General features: G+C 28.2%; 1 protein-coding gene across 3 annotated transcripts in view; it reads right to left on the bottom strand.

Moving 5' to 3' along the window:
• Nucleotides 1-1,825: 1,825 nt before the first annotated feature.
• Nucleotides 1,826-17,845, bottom strand: part of LOC123297801 (zinc transporter ZIP11) — a 91,631-nt gene continuing 75,611 nt past the window's right edge. For all 3 annotated transcript variants that reach the window (XM_044879589.1, XM_044879590.1, XM_044879588.1), the window contains exons 4-6: nt 17,693-17,791; nt 11,333-11,491; nt 1,826-1,928 (exon numbers count right to left, since the gene is read on the bottom strand). In XM_044879589.1, coding sequence (XP_044735524.1) covers nt 1,847-1,928; nt 11,333-11,491; nt 17,693-17,791 — 340 coding nt within the window. In that variant the 3' untranslated portion in view covers nt 1,826-1,846. The remainder of the gene's footprint in view (nt 1,929-11,332; nt 11,492-17,692; nt 17,792-17,845) is intronic.

The raw sequence follows: 17,845 nt of genomic DNA, 5'->3' as shown, positions 1-17,845 counted from the left end.
GATTGATATACCCAAAAATTTTATAATATTAGATTTTAAGATGAATTTCTATCAATTTTTGTTTTTAATCAATTATATATACATTTAGAATATTTCTAGGAATGATTTTCTAAGAGAGTTTTATTTGATTCATTCGTTTTAAAATTTTGACTGTAATTTGAGTGATTTAAGAAAACAGGAACTTAATAGATATTAAGATATTAAATAAGATATTTTTTATCGATATTTTCTGACCACAATAATTAATTTGCTATATTTACTGATGAGTTTCGATTTTCGAGTACATTTAATCACACTTTTCTCTGATTTTCTTAGAAATTCATACAGATTTAAACACTCACTGATGGATTTTATACGAATCAAAAATGTTTTTTATGATTTTAGCTCGATTTTGCTTTTTTATGTCAATTTAACAGTAAACTTAACAGAATTTTAAAAAATCAGAAGCTTTTCTAGGATATTTAGGATTCAAGACCCATGTTTATCCAGCTTGAATTTTCGACAAATATTTTCTAAAATGTTGTTTGTAATCTAGCCCAAAATCTATTTCCTGAAAATTCTCCGGTTTTACCGGTTTCTGAACATTTTTGGTCACCTCGAATGAATCAAATAAAATCATAAATTTTAATTTAAATTGTCTTTTTTTGTTATAAAGCTAGTTTCACATTATAATAACTTATTTAATGTGAACCAGGCCTTAATTTATAACTAATAAGGCATTATATTATTACTATATATATTAATTTCATATTTATAATGATATATTTATTTAATTACATGCAAAAACTAATTTTTTTCTAAAAAGGGCAGTAAAAAGTTTTTGTTTTTTGTACCTAAAAGTATTTTTGTTAATCATATAAGTACTGCGTTTAGGTGAAAATTAAATTATATAAGTAAACCAATCTAAGTGTACTATTCTATATGCAATAGTACATATAAGAGTACACTTAGAATCAAATAAAATCAACTGTAGGATAGTGAAACTGCAATGAAATTTTCGATAAACTTTAGGAATCTCTTTTTTTCTACTACCTTAGGAAGTTTATTGCAAATTAAGAAAGATGGAAAACTGGGAGGATGGGAGGAGGGGGGTGATCTTTACAAATGTTAAATAAGGAAGTTGCCACAGTTGACACATTTACATACAATTTACTTAAAAAGTCAAAATAGAGTTATTTATTATACTTTTCAAGAATGGATTTCTAGAGTTAAATATGATTGGGTCAAAGATTAAAAATACAAATACATATTTGGTTTTAAAAAGTACGACCAGATTCAAAAAAAATAAAAATTTCGAGTATCTTAAAAAATTTAACTAAAATATTTATAGACCAACCAAAATTCTACCCTATTGGGATTATATTCAGTGTTCTTAAAATTTGATAAAAGTTTCGTCTCTAATTCTGTAATTTTCTCAATCATTCGATAATGCCCAATAAGAGAATATTTAATTGTTTAGTCTAAAATTGCACATTTATTATCCTTCACGATATGCAATGTTTATTACTTAATAATTAATAATTGATATTATTAGGATACACGGATCCAATCTAATTAGGATCTTTCACAAAAATCCTAGTACTAAAGAAATCTTTCTACAACTTTGTAAAAAAAAACATGTTTTTAAAATTCTTTGAAGAGATTTCTTTACACAGGTCATTTTTTTTATAAATTTTGGGATAGTTTTTGATCCTAAAATGATTTAATTTATATTGCTTCTTTCATTGTAAATTAACTAAACATTTTCACTGATAATTATTATTTAAATATATTTAATTAAATAATTAAAATTAATATTTAAGTATTTTTATAAGTAGTTGTTTATTTGTAGGTAGGTATAAGTCATTTAATTACCAAGACCCACATCCAATGACATCATGACCAAGAATCCTAACATTGCACCCCATGATGCAAGTTTACCATTACCACTGAAACAAACAAAAAATTATTAAAGTAAACTAAAATAATGTTAAATTTAAGATTTTTATACCAGGTATACTAAGTTTAAGTCCCAAGTTTGTAACTAGAGCTTATAAATATTGATGTTATATCAACAAAATTTTGGTATAGGTGTTCATAAAATCACCTAATTAGTTCATTCTCGATTGTTTGTCCATCTGCCCGACTGTCTGTGGACAGAATAGCTCAAAAACAAAAAGAGATATCAAGCTGAAATTTTTCAGCGTGCTCAAGAAAGTGAGGCCGAGTCAGTGGCGTCTTTACGACATTTTCTTAGGGGGGGGGGGGGGAATAACTTCAAGAAGTCGCCTTGTAACTGTAAGAGAGGGTTAAAGGAAAAAAAATTAAAACAAACACTTTTTTAATAACACTTTATTATTTGTAATTTTAAATCTCTATGTAAAATAAAAACACTTTACAAAAATAAACTTTAGGGTTTTAAGGAACATAATGGTTATTAAAAATTATTAATAATAAAGTAACATAGACGTAATTTTTTTTTGTAATTTAATAGAATGCTACATAATACGTAAGAATGATACATAATATCACAAATATAAAATAATTATTTCAACAGATAAAATCTAATTTTCTTTTTTTTTCAGTAGCAAACTTATTAATTACCGAATCAATATTAATTTCAACATTTCGATTTTCGATACAATAATTGAATTATGACTCTGGGAACTAACTACTACCGAAGATTTGATTTTGTTTTCTCTTTAAGATTCATCTATTCCATCGTTTTTGTCAAACTTCAAATTTTATTTGAGACCCGATTTTCGTTTTTGTTTCCTGATTTCTGGGGGGGGTAGTTACCCCTATTACCCCCCCCCCCCGTAAATACGCCCTTGGACCGAGTTCGTAAATGAGCAATATAGGTAAATTGGATCTTGGGTCCCATCTTGTAAACCGATAGAGATGGAATAAAACTTTAAATATGTTTTTGTTTAACATTTTTACAAAATTTTTTAGACAAGTTTAGATGCCTGAGTGTCTGTTTGTCTGTAAATTGTGCTAGATCACATGAAATGTATACAATTCAACTGTGAATAGGAAACAATAAAAAAAAAAAATTGTACTATATTTTTATAAAGTGTTGTAATTCAATCAAAATTAAACAAAACAAAAAATATATCAAATCTTTTGTCAACCAAATTTGGGATTGTAAGCTCACAAGTGAAATTTACTATTGTAAACCGATTTTTGGAAACTTAGCTATAAAATGTTCTCAATCGAGTTGGTTGGACCGTTTAGGGGCAACAATGCCATTGAGAAACACACGAACGCACAGATAAACACTTTAAACTTATAACACTGCTTCTTAAATCAATATCAAAGTGATGGTCAAGGACATCAGATGAGATAAAAAGGATACTTAGGGAGCTATCTTTTTTTGGGACAAATTTTTGGAAATATTTTAATTGAAATTGAAATATTTGAGTTGACTTTGTTCTTTTGAATTATCTAATTATTTTACCATTTCACTTTTCCAAATGAATTGAGCCATGTTTATTTGACCATTCATTTCCATAGTAATTATTTATATTTTAAAATTATAGGTCATACCTTTTTTTTTTCAAACTGAATTGATTTTGAAGATCATCGTCAATTTTTTAATTTTTTTGAGAACGGGACTCTAAGCTCGCACTTGAAACACCGTTAATTTATCTTTTAAATGAATTCAAAAAATTAAAATCGATTCATCCGTTTGGGCGCTACGATGCCACAGACAGGCAGACAGACACACGCACATAGCGGTCAAACTTATAACATCCCTTTTTTAATTCGGGGGTTAAAAATGAACAAGGGAAATAATTATATGCGTCTAGTAAACTGTAAGAGAAAGAAAAAATCCTTAAAGTAAGCAAATTTACTACAATTTTGAAAAAATAAAGTATTGTGGAATAACTTGCAATATTTATTATTTTATTATTTTATATATTTTGTTTTAAAAATGACATTAAATTTCTCATAAGAATTTATTTCAAATAATTCACATGATTTTTTTCTTTTTTAATATATATATTTTTTTTAAAAACATTTTATATTTAAATTTTCTTTAGTTATTTTTATTTCTATTATTTAAAATAAAACTCAGTAACTGTTTGTTGTGTTGTATATGTGTTGTAAAGCATCATTTACAATAATAAGAATTGTTATTAATAAAATAATATAATAATTGTTATTTTTATTATTAATTAGAATTTGACATGTATTTAAAAGGCGTGGTGGTTCAGTCATTCATTCATTCATTCATTTATTGCTGCTTGGCTTGGATCTAAATTAATATTGTGTATTGACACGAACTCTGTAAAACTAACTTTATAATATGAGAACTGTGAATTTACATGAGAACTGTGTTTTTTAAATAAAGAAATAAATTCATTGTAAGTCAATGGATATGATTTTTAGAAGCCAATTTTATCACTTTCTGATTATGCAAAAAGATAGTACGTAATCCAATGGCGGAAAATATTATTTCTAATTATTACAACCTTTTATTTTGGTAGATATGCAACGATTTAATAATACTAGGGATTTCAATTAAACTTTATAAATACATTTTTTGAATCACAAAGTTTCCAAAAATCACAAAAAATTCTTAGGTCATCGGGCTTTTTATGATTATTTTATCGTTCAAAGATGGCTGAAAAAATGATGAATCATATAGGTTATACTTTTTAATTGGATATTTCTATTTCAAAAAATCTAGAGAGTGTGATAAAAAACTATCTAAAATAGTACAAGATCCGAATTAAGGTCGACCTTCACCCATATGTTTACCGAATGAAAGTTATTTTTTATGAAATGTAAAATATTTACAAATATCCCTGTTGTGGGTTGCCCTAAAAAATATGGTCCAGACAACTTTTAATAAAAATATCAAAACTTGGAAAGCTTGTAAATTTTATTTTTTGACTGATATTTTGTGGCAATCATATAGCACCGTATTTGCAATAAAATTATCTTTATTTATATATGTGAGGCAATGAATTAACAGATGAACGTAATTACTATTCACAACTTGTATAAATGCGAAAATAGTGAACGAAAAGAGGCAGACAGCATAGCTGCTGCATATTCTTTTTGGCTTTTACTTTCGAGTAGATCAATATTCGTTAGATATGCAAGTCAGTGAAAAATTTCAAAAAATTTTACTCTTGATATTTTCACTAAAAGTAGTCTTGACCACATTTTTTTAGACAACCCATTGCAGGGATATTTGTTAACATTTTATATTTCATAAAAAATAACTTTCATTCGGTAAACAGATGGGTGAAGGTCGATCCTAATTGGGATCTTAGACTAAAATATTTAGACAAGCTTGTAGTTTTTGCTTGGTACAATTTTAAAAATCATTTTAAATTTTATTTAAAAATTACAAACAAAATATTACATACTAGAGTGATACCCACCCGCTTCGCTGGGTTTAAAAGTAAAGATTGAGAAAGATTGCTCCCGCTTATCCCTTTTCTATAACACTCGAAATAATGGTGGGGATTGTTTTACACAGATAAAATATATTATTTTTTTAAATGTATAATAGTAATTATTCAATGGCCTTGAAATATTCTATATTGACAATTTTTACAGAAATCTGTAATTTATGGTAATTTCCACTGTCAAATTAAATTAAATTTTTTTATTTTTTTAAAAATATATCTTTATAAATTATAGTTCATGTGTTATTTTGATATATCAGCTATATTGCTGTACAGTTTCATTTAAAACCATTCGCTATTTTTAGCGTGAAAGCGTAACAAACAAACAAACAAACAAACAAACAAACAAACAAACATGCTTACTTTCGCTTTTATAATATATAGAGATTAAAAATTACATGTTTAAATATAATTATTTCTTTGATGTCATATAGTTTAGTAACTATAAATCTACTTTCTTTGTCTATTTTTGTAGATATAATTTTGTAAAACTATTTATCAAAATAATAATTCTAATAATAATTATATATAATCATTTTTATATTTATTTATTTATTTATTTTAAAAATATAAAAAAAAAACTTCTTAAAAATAAAATAATAAAAAAAATAAAATTAGAAATGTCATATTTACGTGTCAAATTATAAAAAGTTTGTAAATTATGTATTTATGATATGAAATCTTTTTCTCATTCTCACAGGAAAAAATTATTTTTAAACTTAAAATTAAAATTAAATAAAAATAAAAATTATTTAAAAAAAAATAAAAATCTTGCAAGCAATGATTTAGCAAATTATATAATATAAAAAAAAATTCTGCAAATAATTGCAAAAATCTTTAGTTTTATAGTTTTTAAAGTTTATTACTGGGATGGTCGCAAGAAGTAACTATCAAAATTCTATGACGATTTTCAATTTTCTAGTATAATTTCTCATATGTTTAATCTCTGCTTTTTCTGATGTTTAACGTCATTAAAAAGTACACTTCTTGGCCAAATATTGCTAAAAATGTTAAACGAACGTAATTTGTTAATTTTTTGGATCAAAATTACCTTATAACATGAGTTATAAGTGCTTTATCAAAAATGCCACGATTTTCAGAGAACTTTTGCAGATTCCGTATAATCTGATATCAAATTTATAATTAGCGACAGAAAATAACTAAGAGCACACCTTGGACCATGATTGAAAAAATAGCAAAATACCAAAAGCTATTTTTTGGATTTCTGAATTCAAGGTAATTTTGACCCAAAAATCTTGTACATTTGGCGATTGAGTTAGTAGTTTCGAAAGTAAAAGGATATTTAGGACCGATTTTTGACGTTTTTTCGAAAGTTACTCAACCAAATGTGAAACGAATGTATCCAATTATTTACAAAATTATTAGTTTGAATTATAAAGACCATATTCACGACAGTTTGTCTTAAAATATGCAAACCGCCAACCCCTAAGAAGGACCCCAAATTAAAAAATAATATAAGTAACAGTGTTATTCATTTGTTAAAATGTTAAAAAAGATTTTATAATTGGGGTAGGATACCATACATAGAGACAGGTCACTCTTCTTTAACTAAACAAGATCAGGTCATAACGGTTTTCTTAGAAGCCGGTTTTATGTATAACAAAAAGCTTTTTAAATTATCTGGATAACAAGAATGAACCTCTTCAAAATTTGCATTTAATACAGGAACAAAAATTTCACAAAAATTCTGGTTTAACTGGGAATATTTTATTATTATTATGTAAATTTCTTTAAAAAAAAAATTAACAAGATCTTTTTTATTATACGGAAATGATTTTGTCAGTCTGGGGATGAACAAATATTAAGGGTGGCTTTACCAACATGGAAAAGACTTATAGAGGAAAGATCAACAATTTACTGAAAGAGGCAAGAACTTAATACCGGCGAAAACGCCTTACTGAGCTGACCATTGAGGTAATAGTAACATCAACAATAGTTATGGCGGACGAGTTAATGCAGTATGGGAGAAAAATCCATACTGGTTGGCGATACCCACAATACTTCTGGTGGATTCAGAACAATTATTTTTCGAACAACTATAAAAATACATTTTTACGGTTTTTTCATATTTTCTTAAGAAATTCGAAAAAAAAATACGTCTGATGACTTTCTATCAGGAAATTAATATGCGAAAAAATTCAGGAATAAGTTCCCACAATACAAAAAAGTTGTTTTTATGGTTAATTTCAGAATTTGTGCAAAACTGTTTAGCTTTAAATTTTACCAAAATAAGGTCTTTAAGAATAAATTAATATGCACTGAAAGTAAAAAAAAAAATAACGATAATATAATGTAGTTAAAATTATTGTTATTTTTGCAGCCACGGAAACAACTCTGACAGAACAGTTTGCTACATTAGCTTGGCTGACACCGACTCCAAAAATAACAATAATTTTAACTACATTATATTATCGTTATTTTTACTTTCAGTGCATATTAATTTGTTTTGGAAAAGTTTTTCTTTTGAAGTCGGTTTTCTTTTTGTAATAAGTTATTTTTATTTTGTGATTTTTAGTGAATCTGAAGTAATTTTACTAATTTGTCACTAAAAAAAGAATCATCGAAATCGGTTGGCTTGAAATTGAGTTATTCGTCCCCTTGTCGTGCATACTTAATGCAAATTTAAGACTTTTATGGTTTTCATATGGATGTCGCTGTCAGAACTGGATGAAATGGGACCATACGGGAAGCACTAGCTTTCAAATAGATGAAGAATCATCGAATTCGGTTCACTCAGTCGAAAGTTATGAGGTAACTAACATAAAAAAAAATACAGTCGATTTGATAACCTCCTCTATTTTTGTTTGAAGTCGGTTAAAAACTTTCCGAGTTATAGACAATTGAGTGAGTCTCCAGACACTCATTACATGCATTTCTTTCTCTATTTTATTCATATACTAAACTTTGATCGCGTTTTTCTCAAAACTTTTTTTAGAGTCTGTAGTCAAAAATTCTTTAAAACCTTCGGTTCAATTTCGGATACTATATTATTTTTTGAGATGCTAACTTCATAGACACAATATTTTTAAAATCTTAAAAACGCCAAAACAAGGATAGATATATTTTGTATTTACACTTAAAATATTTGATTCGTTATTTCACTTTAAAATACTGTAAGATAATATGAGAAAAAAAAAAAATGCTAACGCCATCTCCATGGTACTATGGCAACCCAGGTAGATCGATTTGGTTTGGCTGGCTCAGAGAGTGGTTGGTTGATACGTTCTTGTGTCTTGTGTCTTAATTCTTGGAAAAACATTGGACTGGTTTTTGAAGAGAACGTAAAAGAACGCAACGCAACGCAACGATATCCAATCTAGTTCGGTTCGTCCATAATCAAATTGAATGCAATGATTTGTTAAAGGAAGTTTAAGTTGAAGTTAGTCGTGTATATGTACAGTGTGTCACATTTAAGATGAAGACATACCCATATTTTCCTTATTTATAGGAATATCGACCTGAAATTTTGCACAGACATACTTGGTGGGTCACATTTTTTAAGATACTTAACCGAAATTAGAATTTTAAACTCAACCTACTACAAATTGACAAATTGGGTCGATTCTTAATATTTTGCCTAGCGTCAGAGATGATGCTAAGAGATATCGAAAACAATTATTAGAAAAAGTTGCTTAGAATATTTTTATTGAAATATTTGATACATAACACTATTAAATTATCAATTTGTTCAGTTTTTACATTCCATAAAGCACTAGTTATACAATTAAAAAATAAACTTTTAAGTGTGCTATGGAATGTAAAAACTGGACAAATTGATAATTTAATAATGTTATGTATTCAAATATTTCAATAAACTTGTAATAATTATGAGTGTGGGCCAAATTAAGGAAAAAATGCGAATCTTGTCATGAAAATCGGTATATGAGTATAAAAAAATATTCTAAGGAACTTTTTTAAATAGTTTTTTTGGTCGATATCTCTAACCACCATTGACGCTAAACAAAATATTAAGAATCAATATTTGCGAATTTGTAATAGGCTGAGTTTGAAATTCTGATTTCCTTTAAGTATCGAAATAACGAAAATATGAGAGTGTCTTCATCTTAAATGCGACACTCTGTATAATGTATTTGTATTTATAATGTTTATTTGGGTCCATTTCCATTACTTACCACATTCTTTTAGTGGACCTATATATATGATCTTTAATATCAATAAGAGACACAGAGGGTTCTTCATTAGGAATGATACATTTCTTTTAATTTGACTATAAAATAGTCAATTTAACCTATAAAAGTAAAATTATACTTTATTTTGATTAGTTTTTCACAAAATATCTTAAAACTACGACTGAGGCTTGTCCCTTCAAAGTTTCGTAGTTTAGAATAAAGGCTTTAGTTTAAAATAATGGCTGTTCACAAGTGTCAAATTTACCTGAATATGAAACAGAAGTCTACAGGACTTATGCTGATATCGGGAGTGAAACTACATGATTTATGGAGTCTCTCATGATCAAATCTGGAAATGTGGCAACTTTAGATAGTTTCTAGATAGTTTTTTATCACACTCTCTAGATTTTTTGAAATAGAAATATCCAATTGAAAAGGATAACGTATATGATTCATCATTTTTTCAGCCAAATTTGAACGATAAAATAATAATAAAAAGCCTGATGACTGATGGATTTTGATTTTTTTGATTTTTGGAAACTTTGCTAATCAAAAAATATATTTAAAATTTTATTGAAATTCTTAGTATTATTCAATCTTTGCATATTTCCTTAAATACAAATTTGAAAAAGTATCACTCTTATTGAAAGACCCTATTTCTGTAGCTTAATTCTTAACATATACAAGAAGTCTATATCTAGAGTAGACAAAATCATTGGGAAGATATTTCAGTTTTTTAATATTATATTTTTTTAAACAAATCGGGTCTACATATTCGCATTAAAAAGAAATTCGCACGTTTTCATCACAGAATTTTTGCTTATCATTTAATTTTTTTTTTTTAACTTTGAAAGACGCAAAGTTAAGCACATTCTTTAAATGTTAAGATCTCAGATTCAGTAACAGACTTAAGAATAATTAATTTAAGTAAGAAATAAAACTGAATCATATTAAATAATTTTTAAGCATCAAAGCTCCATCACTAAGGTCATATTTCCCCCTCATTACATGCATTTTTTTTAAACCAAAATACTTTTGATTGAAATAGGATTTTTCTCATTTAATGTCATTGAAAAAGACAAAAATTATCTACAAACTAGTGAAAACAAACAATTGACTAAGTCAATTATTGAAATACCTATGCATTGGACGATGTTGATTATACGCAATCGATTGTTTTCTTACGTAATGTAAAAAAAAAGAAAGATAGCCACTCTTAGAGAGTCACATATACATACATGTCACACACACATACCTGATAAGTATTCTCATATAATACATATTATATAATTTTACTCGTAGCATCACTATTTTTAAGCGTTACAAACTTTAGGATTAAACCTAATAAAAATTTTAGTTTTGAAAATCTGAGGATGATTGAAATTAAAGATATTCTCGAACCTTGTGTATCAGAGAAAATTGATGAAAATAATAGCAGCGTTTTTTATTGTTATCCTCAATAATAATAGTAATAATTAATTTAAATAAATAAAATAAAAATAATAATAATATTTATTCAATTTAAAAATAATTTTATTCCAAGAAATCAAAAATTATTTTTATAATTTTATAAAATAATGCAAAGATGACCTACAAAAAAAAAACGCCATCTAGAATAACTTTAATCTTGAATTTTGGGTAATTTTCTTAGTTTATTTGTTTCTAGTAAGCGCAAAAAATTGCACATATTCTAAACAAAAATTATGGATATTAAAGTATAATTTTTGTTGTTTGTCAACCCTTTTTTTTTTTACAAATAAATTGAATGTTACTTACTTGGTATTCGCTTCTGGTATAATATCATCAACAACCACATAAATCATAGCACCAGCTGCAAATGCTAATGCATATGGTAAGCATGGTTGTGCAGTGCTTACAGCTAATGCACCTAATACACCAAACAATGGTTCTACCATACCACTTAGTTGTCCATACCTGTAATTTAAACAATAAAATTATGAGAAATCAAATCACTTATAAAAACAAACCTTAGAAGGTTGCAAATTTAAAGGTAGCTTTGAAAATAGTGTCTTTGAATCCTAATTTCATTTAAATAATATTAGGGGTATCAAAAATTTAATATCCTTTTTGTTATCCTTAATATTATTGAAATGAGTTCATAATTTGGGAGTTTTAACCGAAAATCAATATTGAATTTGAAACTCAACATTGAGACTTAATCTAGTTGAAAACTAGGTGATCTTGACGATATAAGACAAAAAGTAAGAATACAATTTTTCGATATGGCGTAATTTTCAAAATAGTCAAAATTGAAAATTTTCTTTAATTATTCAGCTGTCGATATTTTGAAAACCAAGGTAGATATCGAAAAATAGTATTTTTGTTTTTTTAGTTGTGTAGAACAATCCCTTCGAGTGTAAGTGTAAGAAAAGTGGAGGCTATAAAGCGGTGATTTTTACTTATAAGCTCAGTGAAACGGGCGAGTATCAAGCTAGTAGTCTTAAATAAACTTAAATCACTATTTTAACCATGATTTGCACGCAAATTGCGAGCTATAGTTGTTAAATTTTTTTTATTTTTGGAGCAATGTTTATCCGCAAAACGCATTTTTTCGTGTAACGACCCTTTCTTAAAAAAATTAAAATGTCCAAGACTATCACCAGTGCCGGATTTACCTCTGACGGGGCCCCAAGCAACCTCAGGTTTTTGGGGCCCTCATTGTAAACTACCCCCCCCCTGATATTTCAAAATAATGAATAACTAGTTAATTTTGCATAATCAATATATTTTACAGTTAACTTATAATTTACTATCTAAATTACAACTTTTTTCTACTTTTCTCAGTCGCAAATTGATGAATGACATCATCAAAGTCAAGTTTTTCAAGCTTGTCTTTTTCGATAAACAGTAAGCCTAAATCACTAACTTTTTCTTGACACATCGATGAGCGTAAATAATTTTTGACGCGTTTTAATGCGCTGAACGATCTTTCCCCTGTGCTATTAGCTATCGGTATTGTAAGGAATAGCTTGATGAGGCATTCAACATTTGGAAACGCTGAAAACAGTTCATCCTCATTTCCGTACACCTGTTTCAAATCAACAATTTTCAAATGTGAAAATTTTGGATTTCAGTCACACAGTTCATGTTAACATCCTTTGGATAGTCTTTAATCAGTCTTTCTAAACTTTGTGTGCTTTCCTCCTGCGAAGCGTCTAAATTGACAAGAAAAGAGAACTTAGCCGCAATATCAGTGTTGGTTGCCAAGGAATCGATCATCGGAAGAAACGATTTTTGCCGAAAACTTTCACGTGGAGACAAATTCTCAAGCGCATCTGGAGCAGGCCCGTCGTTACATTGTGTCTTTCTGCGTCTGATTTAAACTAATTTTAAATCGTTTGGGGACAATGAATGATCGATATTGTTGACATGGATTTTTTCTTTTTTTCATGTGTTATTTATTTTTTTTTTTCAAATTTTCGAATGTGTTTTCAACATTATCCATTTTTTGGGGCCCGTGTCCAAGCGGGGCGCCAAGCAATTGCTTCCCGGTAAATCCGCTACTGACTATCACGCCTTATTTCTTTGTCATTGTTCGTACTGCGTAAAATTCAAATCTTGCGTTTAATTTTGGGATACATTTAGTAATAATATAATTATTATTAGTGTGGTCTCATAAGATCATTTCCTTTACAAACTTCTTGTTTTTTTTTTGTGTGTGTTAAGATTGACGTAATTGTTTATAGAAAATATTTGTGCCATACACAAAAAAAAAAAAAAATAACAATTTTTTTTTCACAACAAAATAAAAATGTCAACCCATAAATCATTTTACTGCTAGATAAAATTATTATTATGAATGTAGTAGCAAATACCAAATAGCATGTGCGTTCTAGTGAGCCTAGCCTAGCCTAGCCTAGCCATACGATACGTACTAAATTTTATTATGAATGAAATGAAATCTAACATTTAGTGACCTTTTTGTACAAAGTCTATATAATTATTTTTTACAATATTAAATAAATTCTTTAACAATGGTTGCGTTTGCGTGTGTGTCTGTCTGCTCGTTATAATGCGTATCATTTCTTACAAAAAAATGGGAATAATTTGTTTTTTTTGGTTTTCATTGATACAAGTTTCCGATGTTACATGTTCTAGAACGAAAAGAAAATCAAAATTGGATCGATAAATTCTAATTCAAGTTTATTCAAGTCAACTATTTCTAACCCATCATAAATGTTTTTTTGGATCATTCTGATGACGGTCCCAAAAAATTTTTTAGTGTAGTTTTCGAGCTGAAGGCTATATAACTATAATGTATGAGTAGCTTTGATCGCCCGTAGCTCAAAGCTACTCATTAAATTATTTTGAGGCCGTGAGAGCTTTTGACCAGAATCACCCAATGAACAGTTTAGGGTGGGTTAGAAAAAGTTTCACAGAAAGCCATTTTCCTATCTGACATTGCAGGGTCTTTGTTATTTTTAGATGTAAACAGGCCCGGATTTACCATGCAGGCATTGTAGGCAGTCGCCTACAGCGGCAAGAATTGAGGGGCGGCAAATTTTAGCGAAAACTTCGAAAATTTGTTCAATTGAACAAAATGATTAGTGATACACGTGAAGATTTTGATTTGTATGAAAAGAAAGCGCTCGCTGTTTCTGAAAACCAAGAATACAAACGTTCATTTTCCGTGCTGCGGCGAGTAAAAAACTATTTAAAATCAAAACTGGTGGCGGAACGATTAAATGCACTTCCTTTGTTAACTATAGAATCAGATTTGCTCATGTCTCTAGATTGTGATGACATTATCAATAACTTTGCCATTCTAAAAACAAGACGTAATTTGGGCCAATAAGCAATAATTTTTGTACACAAGACAATAGCATAAATAATGGTATTGTTGAATGACATTAAGTCATATACCTCATTATTATAAGGCTACTGATTATAATTAAATAAAATATTTGCATTCTATAGAAAAATGCATTCTATTGAATAAAACAAACTAATTCCACCATTTAAGAAATTTCAAGGGTGGTGGAGGGGCGGCAATTTTGGCAACTGCCTAGGGGCGGCAAATTTCTAAATCCGGGCCTGGATGTAAAACAAGTAAGATAGCCACGTTTACAGATTTGCTCGAGAGACTCCAGAAATAGTGTAGTTTCACTCTCTCTCTCGAATCAGCATAAATCTTCCAGATTTCAGTAATTAAAGAAATTATTTGTTTCATATTCGGTCGAATTCGACCTTTTTATGATTGAATATAGTACAAAGATTCCATGATGTATTAAATTTCATTATCTCCCAACTTTCCGAAATTTTGAGGTGGCAATCCTATAAAAAAAGTCATTTACCTACATAAAATTTTTTTTTCCAATAATAAATATATTCTTCTTTGAGAATAAATTACCTATTTGCAAAAAATCTGCATGATTTCGATCTTTTAAAAATTGTCTTTATTTTCTAAAAGCAAAAAAGCATTCTAAGGTCTTTTGGAAATGCAATAATGATATATTTTTAAGTCGCATTGCCTTCAAAGGCTAACTTTTTTGGAAAAAATGTCTTAAACAAAATTTGTAAGTTTTTTTTTTATGAGGTTCAACTTTTTAATTTAAAGTGATATTCTGTTAAGAATCTCCTACTGTTAAGTATCTAAGTTAACTATTGAAGGATCTAGAAAACGCAGATGAAATCTGACATTAAAATATGATGTCCCACTTTAATCTGAATAATTTTCTTACGAAACATCTTTCTGTGGTGTAAGTATTTTAGAAGTTATTTTGGTCCATCAATTAAAATGAATTACCCTGTATTTTTAAATAGGGATTCAATCTATATCATTCAATTTCATCGTTATAACCGGTTCGACGTTATAATGAATGTCGTTATAACCGGTTTCGACTGTATTTACCTCATTAAGAATTGAATTACGCATTTCTCATAACATTTGCCATACGCATTTTTTTAAGTGAATGTTTATATTAAAAATTAACGTTGGTAATTGGTAAACTATTCTAAAACCTTCAAAAATAAACATTAAGTATGCGTAAAGTGTAGATTATTAAAACTTGTCCGTTCTTTTCGTCACATTGTAATTAAAAACTGATAGTGCTATTTACAGTGCAATAAGTTTATTTTTTTCTAAATATACTAAGCGGAAATAATGTTAACACTTTTTAACCAACTTCAAACAAAAAAGGAGGAGGTTATCAATTCGACTGTATTTTTTTTTTGTATGTTACCTCAGAACTTTCGACTGGGTGAACCGATTTTGATGATTCTTTACCTATTTGAAAGCTGGTGCTTCCCGTGTGGTCCCATTTCATTTTGATTGAGTTCTGAGAACGGCATGCATGAGAAAACCATGAAAGTCTTAAATTTGCATTCATTATGCACGACAAGAGGGCGAATAACTCAATATCACGCCAACCGATTTCGATGATTCTTTTTTTATTGATAAATTAGTTAGTGTACTTCAGATACACTTAAAATCACAAAATAAAAAAAAAAAACTAGAAAACCGACTTCAAAAGAAAAACTTTTCCAAAACAAATTAAAATGCACTAAAAAGTAAAAAAATAACGATAATATAATGTAGTTAAAATTATTGTTATTTTTGGAGTCAGTGTCAGCCAAGCTAATGTAGCAAACTGTTCTGTCAGAGTTGTTTCCTTGGCTGACACCGACTCCAAAAATAACAATAATTTTAACTACATTATATTATCGTTATTTTTTTACTTTTTAGTGCATTTTAATTTGTTTTGGAAAAGTTTTTCTTTTGAAGTCGGTTTTCTTTTTGTTAAAAGTTTTTTGTGTACAAAAAGAACATATCTAAAATAAACACGCATATAAGTTAAGTTATTTATTTTCAGTAAATGACGATACTTAAGTCATTTATGTTATATGTTGAGCTCAGCTGATAATGGCATATGACGCAATTTATACAGGATGTTTCATAACAAAATATATTTAAGTATAATGGACTTTTAGAACCATAATTTTAACAATAAAAACTTGAGATGCGACTGTTTTTGGGTCTAGAGCTCAGCCCATCCTAATCAAGATGGAATTGTCTTAGCCGATCCTTGATTCGGTAAATTATGGAGCATCTTTCTATGTAAATACAAGGTCAGTCCGATGCTTCGTTTACTTGAACGCCAGTTTGGTCCGATACTCCGATCAGTGTGCCTGTGTTATTTATATTCCGATCGCGGAGTCGATTTTCGGGGAGGATTGAATTTCACGTGGTAAAACGGTGTATAATTAAAATTTCGCGTTAATTTTGGTACACCATTTATATGTATGTATGTTAAAATTAAAAAAGCTAAATAATAAATGAAAGCAGGTCAATGGCTTTGTTTTTGTATTTATAAAATTATAAAATGTTTGTAATGTTCCAAAATCATTTTTATTTATTATTTATTATTTATTATAAACATAAACATTGATTATGATAAAAATATTTGAACATTATTAGGTACGTACAAATATCATAAATAAAGATACAGATTGTCCTTCCTTTGTAAGTATGCGTTCATTCTTAAATTGATGGTAGGTACCTGTTATAATCTAGTGTTTCCTAGCCTTTTTTTTACCAAAGAGTACTTTGATTATTTTGATATTTCGATATAACCGATGGTAGTCTATTTGTCTGTGTTATCAAAAAAGTCGAATTTGTTAACTTTATGACATCATGAAAATCCAAAAAAATTTTTCTCTATCACATCCAAATTTTATCCAATTTTGATAAACCAAATATGTAATCCTACTAAATTTGGGTCATAATTTTCAAATTTGTGATCAAAATTAACCTAGCTCTAATAGGTTTCAAGAATTTGGAATCCTGATCCCAGAATTAAACATATAAGTGATAGTTAGTGAAAAACTGATATCACAGCTGAAAAGAATGACCCAAAATTAGTGGGTTTCAAAAAAAATTCCAATAAGATCGGATCAAATTTGACTGTATTACCAAAAACTTCAAATTTTTTAACTTTATGACGTCATCAGAATCCAAAAAATTAAATTTTGCTCTATCACATCCAAATTTTATCCAATTTCGATAAACCAAATATGTAATCCTACTAAATTTGAGTCATAATTTTCAAATTTGTGATGAGAATTAACCTAGCTCTAATAGTTTTCCTGGAAAGTTATGTAATTATTTAAACTTACCAAAAACTTCGTAATGTTGAAAAACCAGCTGCTTGTAATGGTAAACTAACAGCTAATCCTTCTGGAAAATTTTGGATTCCAATACCTAGTGCGAGATTTCTGAAAGCAAAAATAAATAAAATCAATACAAATCTTTTCATAGTTCTCACATAA

The sequence above is a fragment of the Chrysoperla carnea genome, chromosome 4 (assembly GCF_905475395.1).
Source record: "Chrysoperla carnea chromosome 4, inChrCarn1.1, whole genome shotgun sequence".
Lineage (NCBI taxonomy): Eukaryota > Metazoa > Arthropoda > Insecta > Neuroptera > Chrysopidae > Chrysoperla > Chrysoperla carnea.
This window is presented reverse-complemented; position numbering and strand designations above follow the sequence as displayed.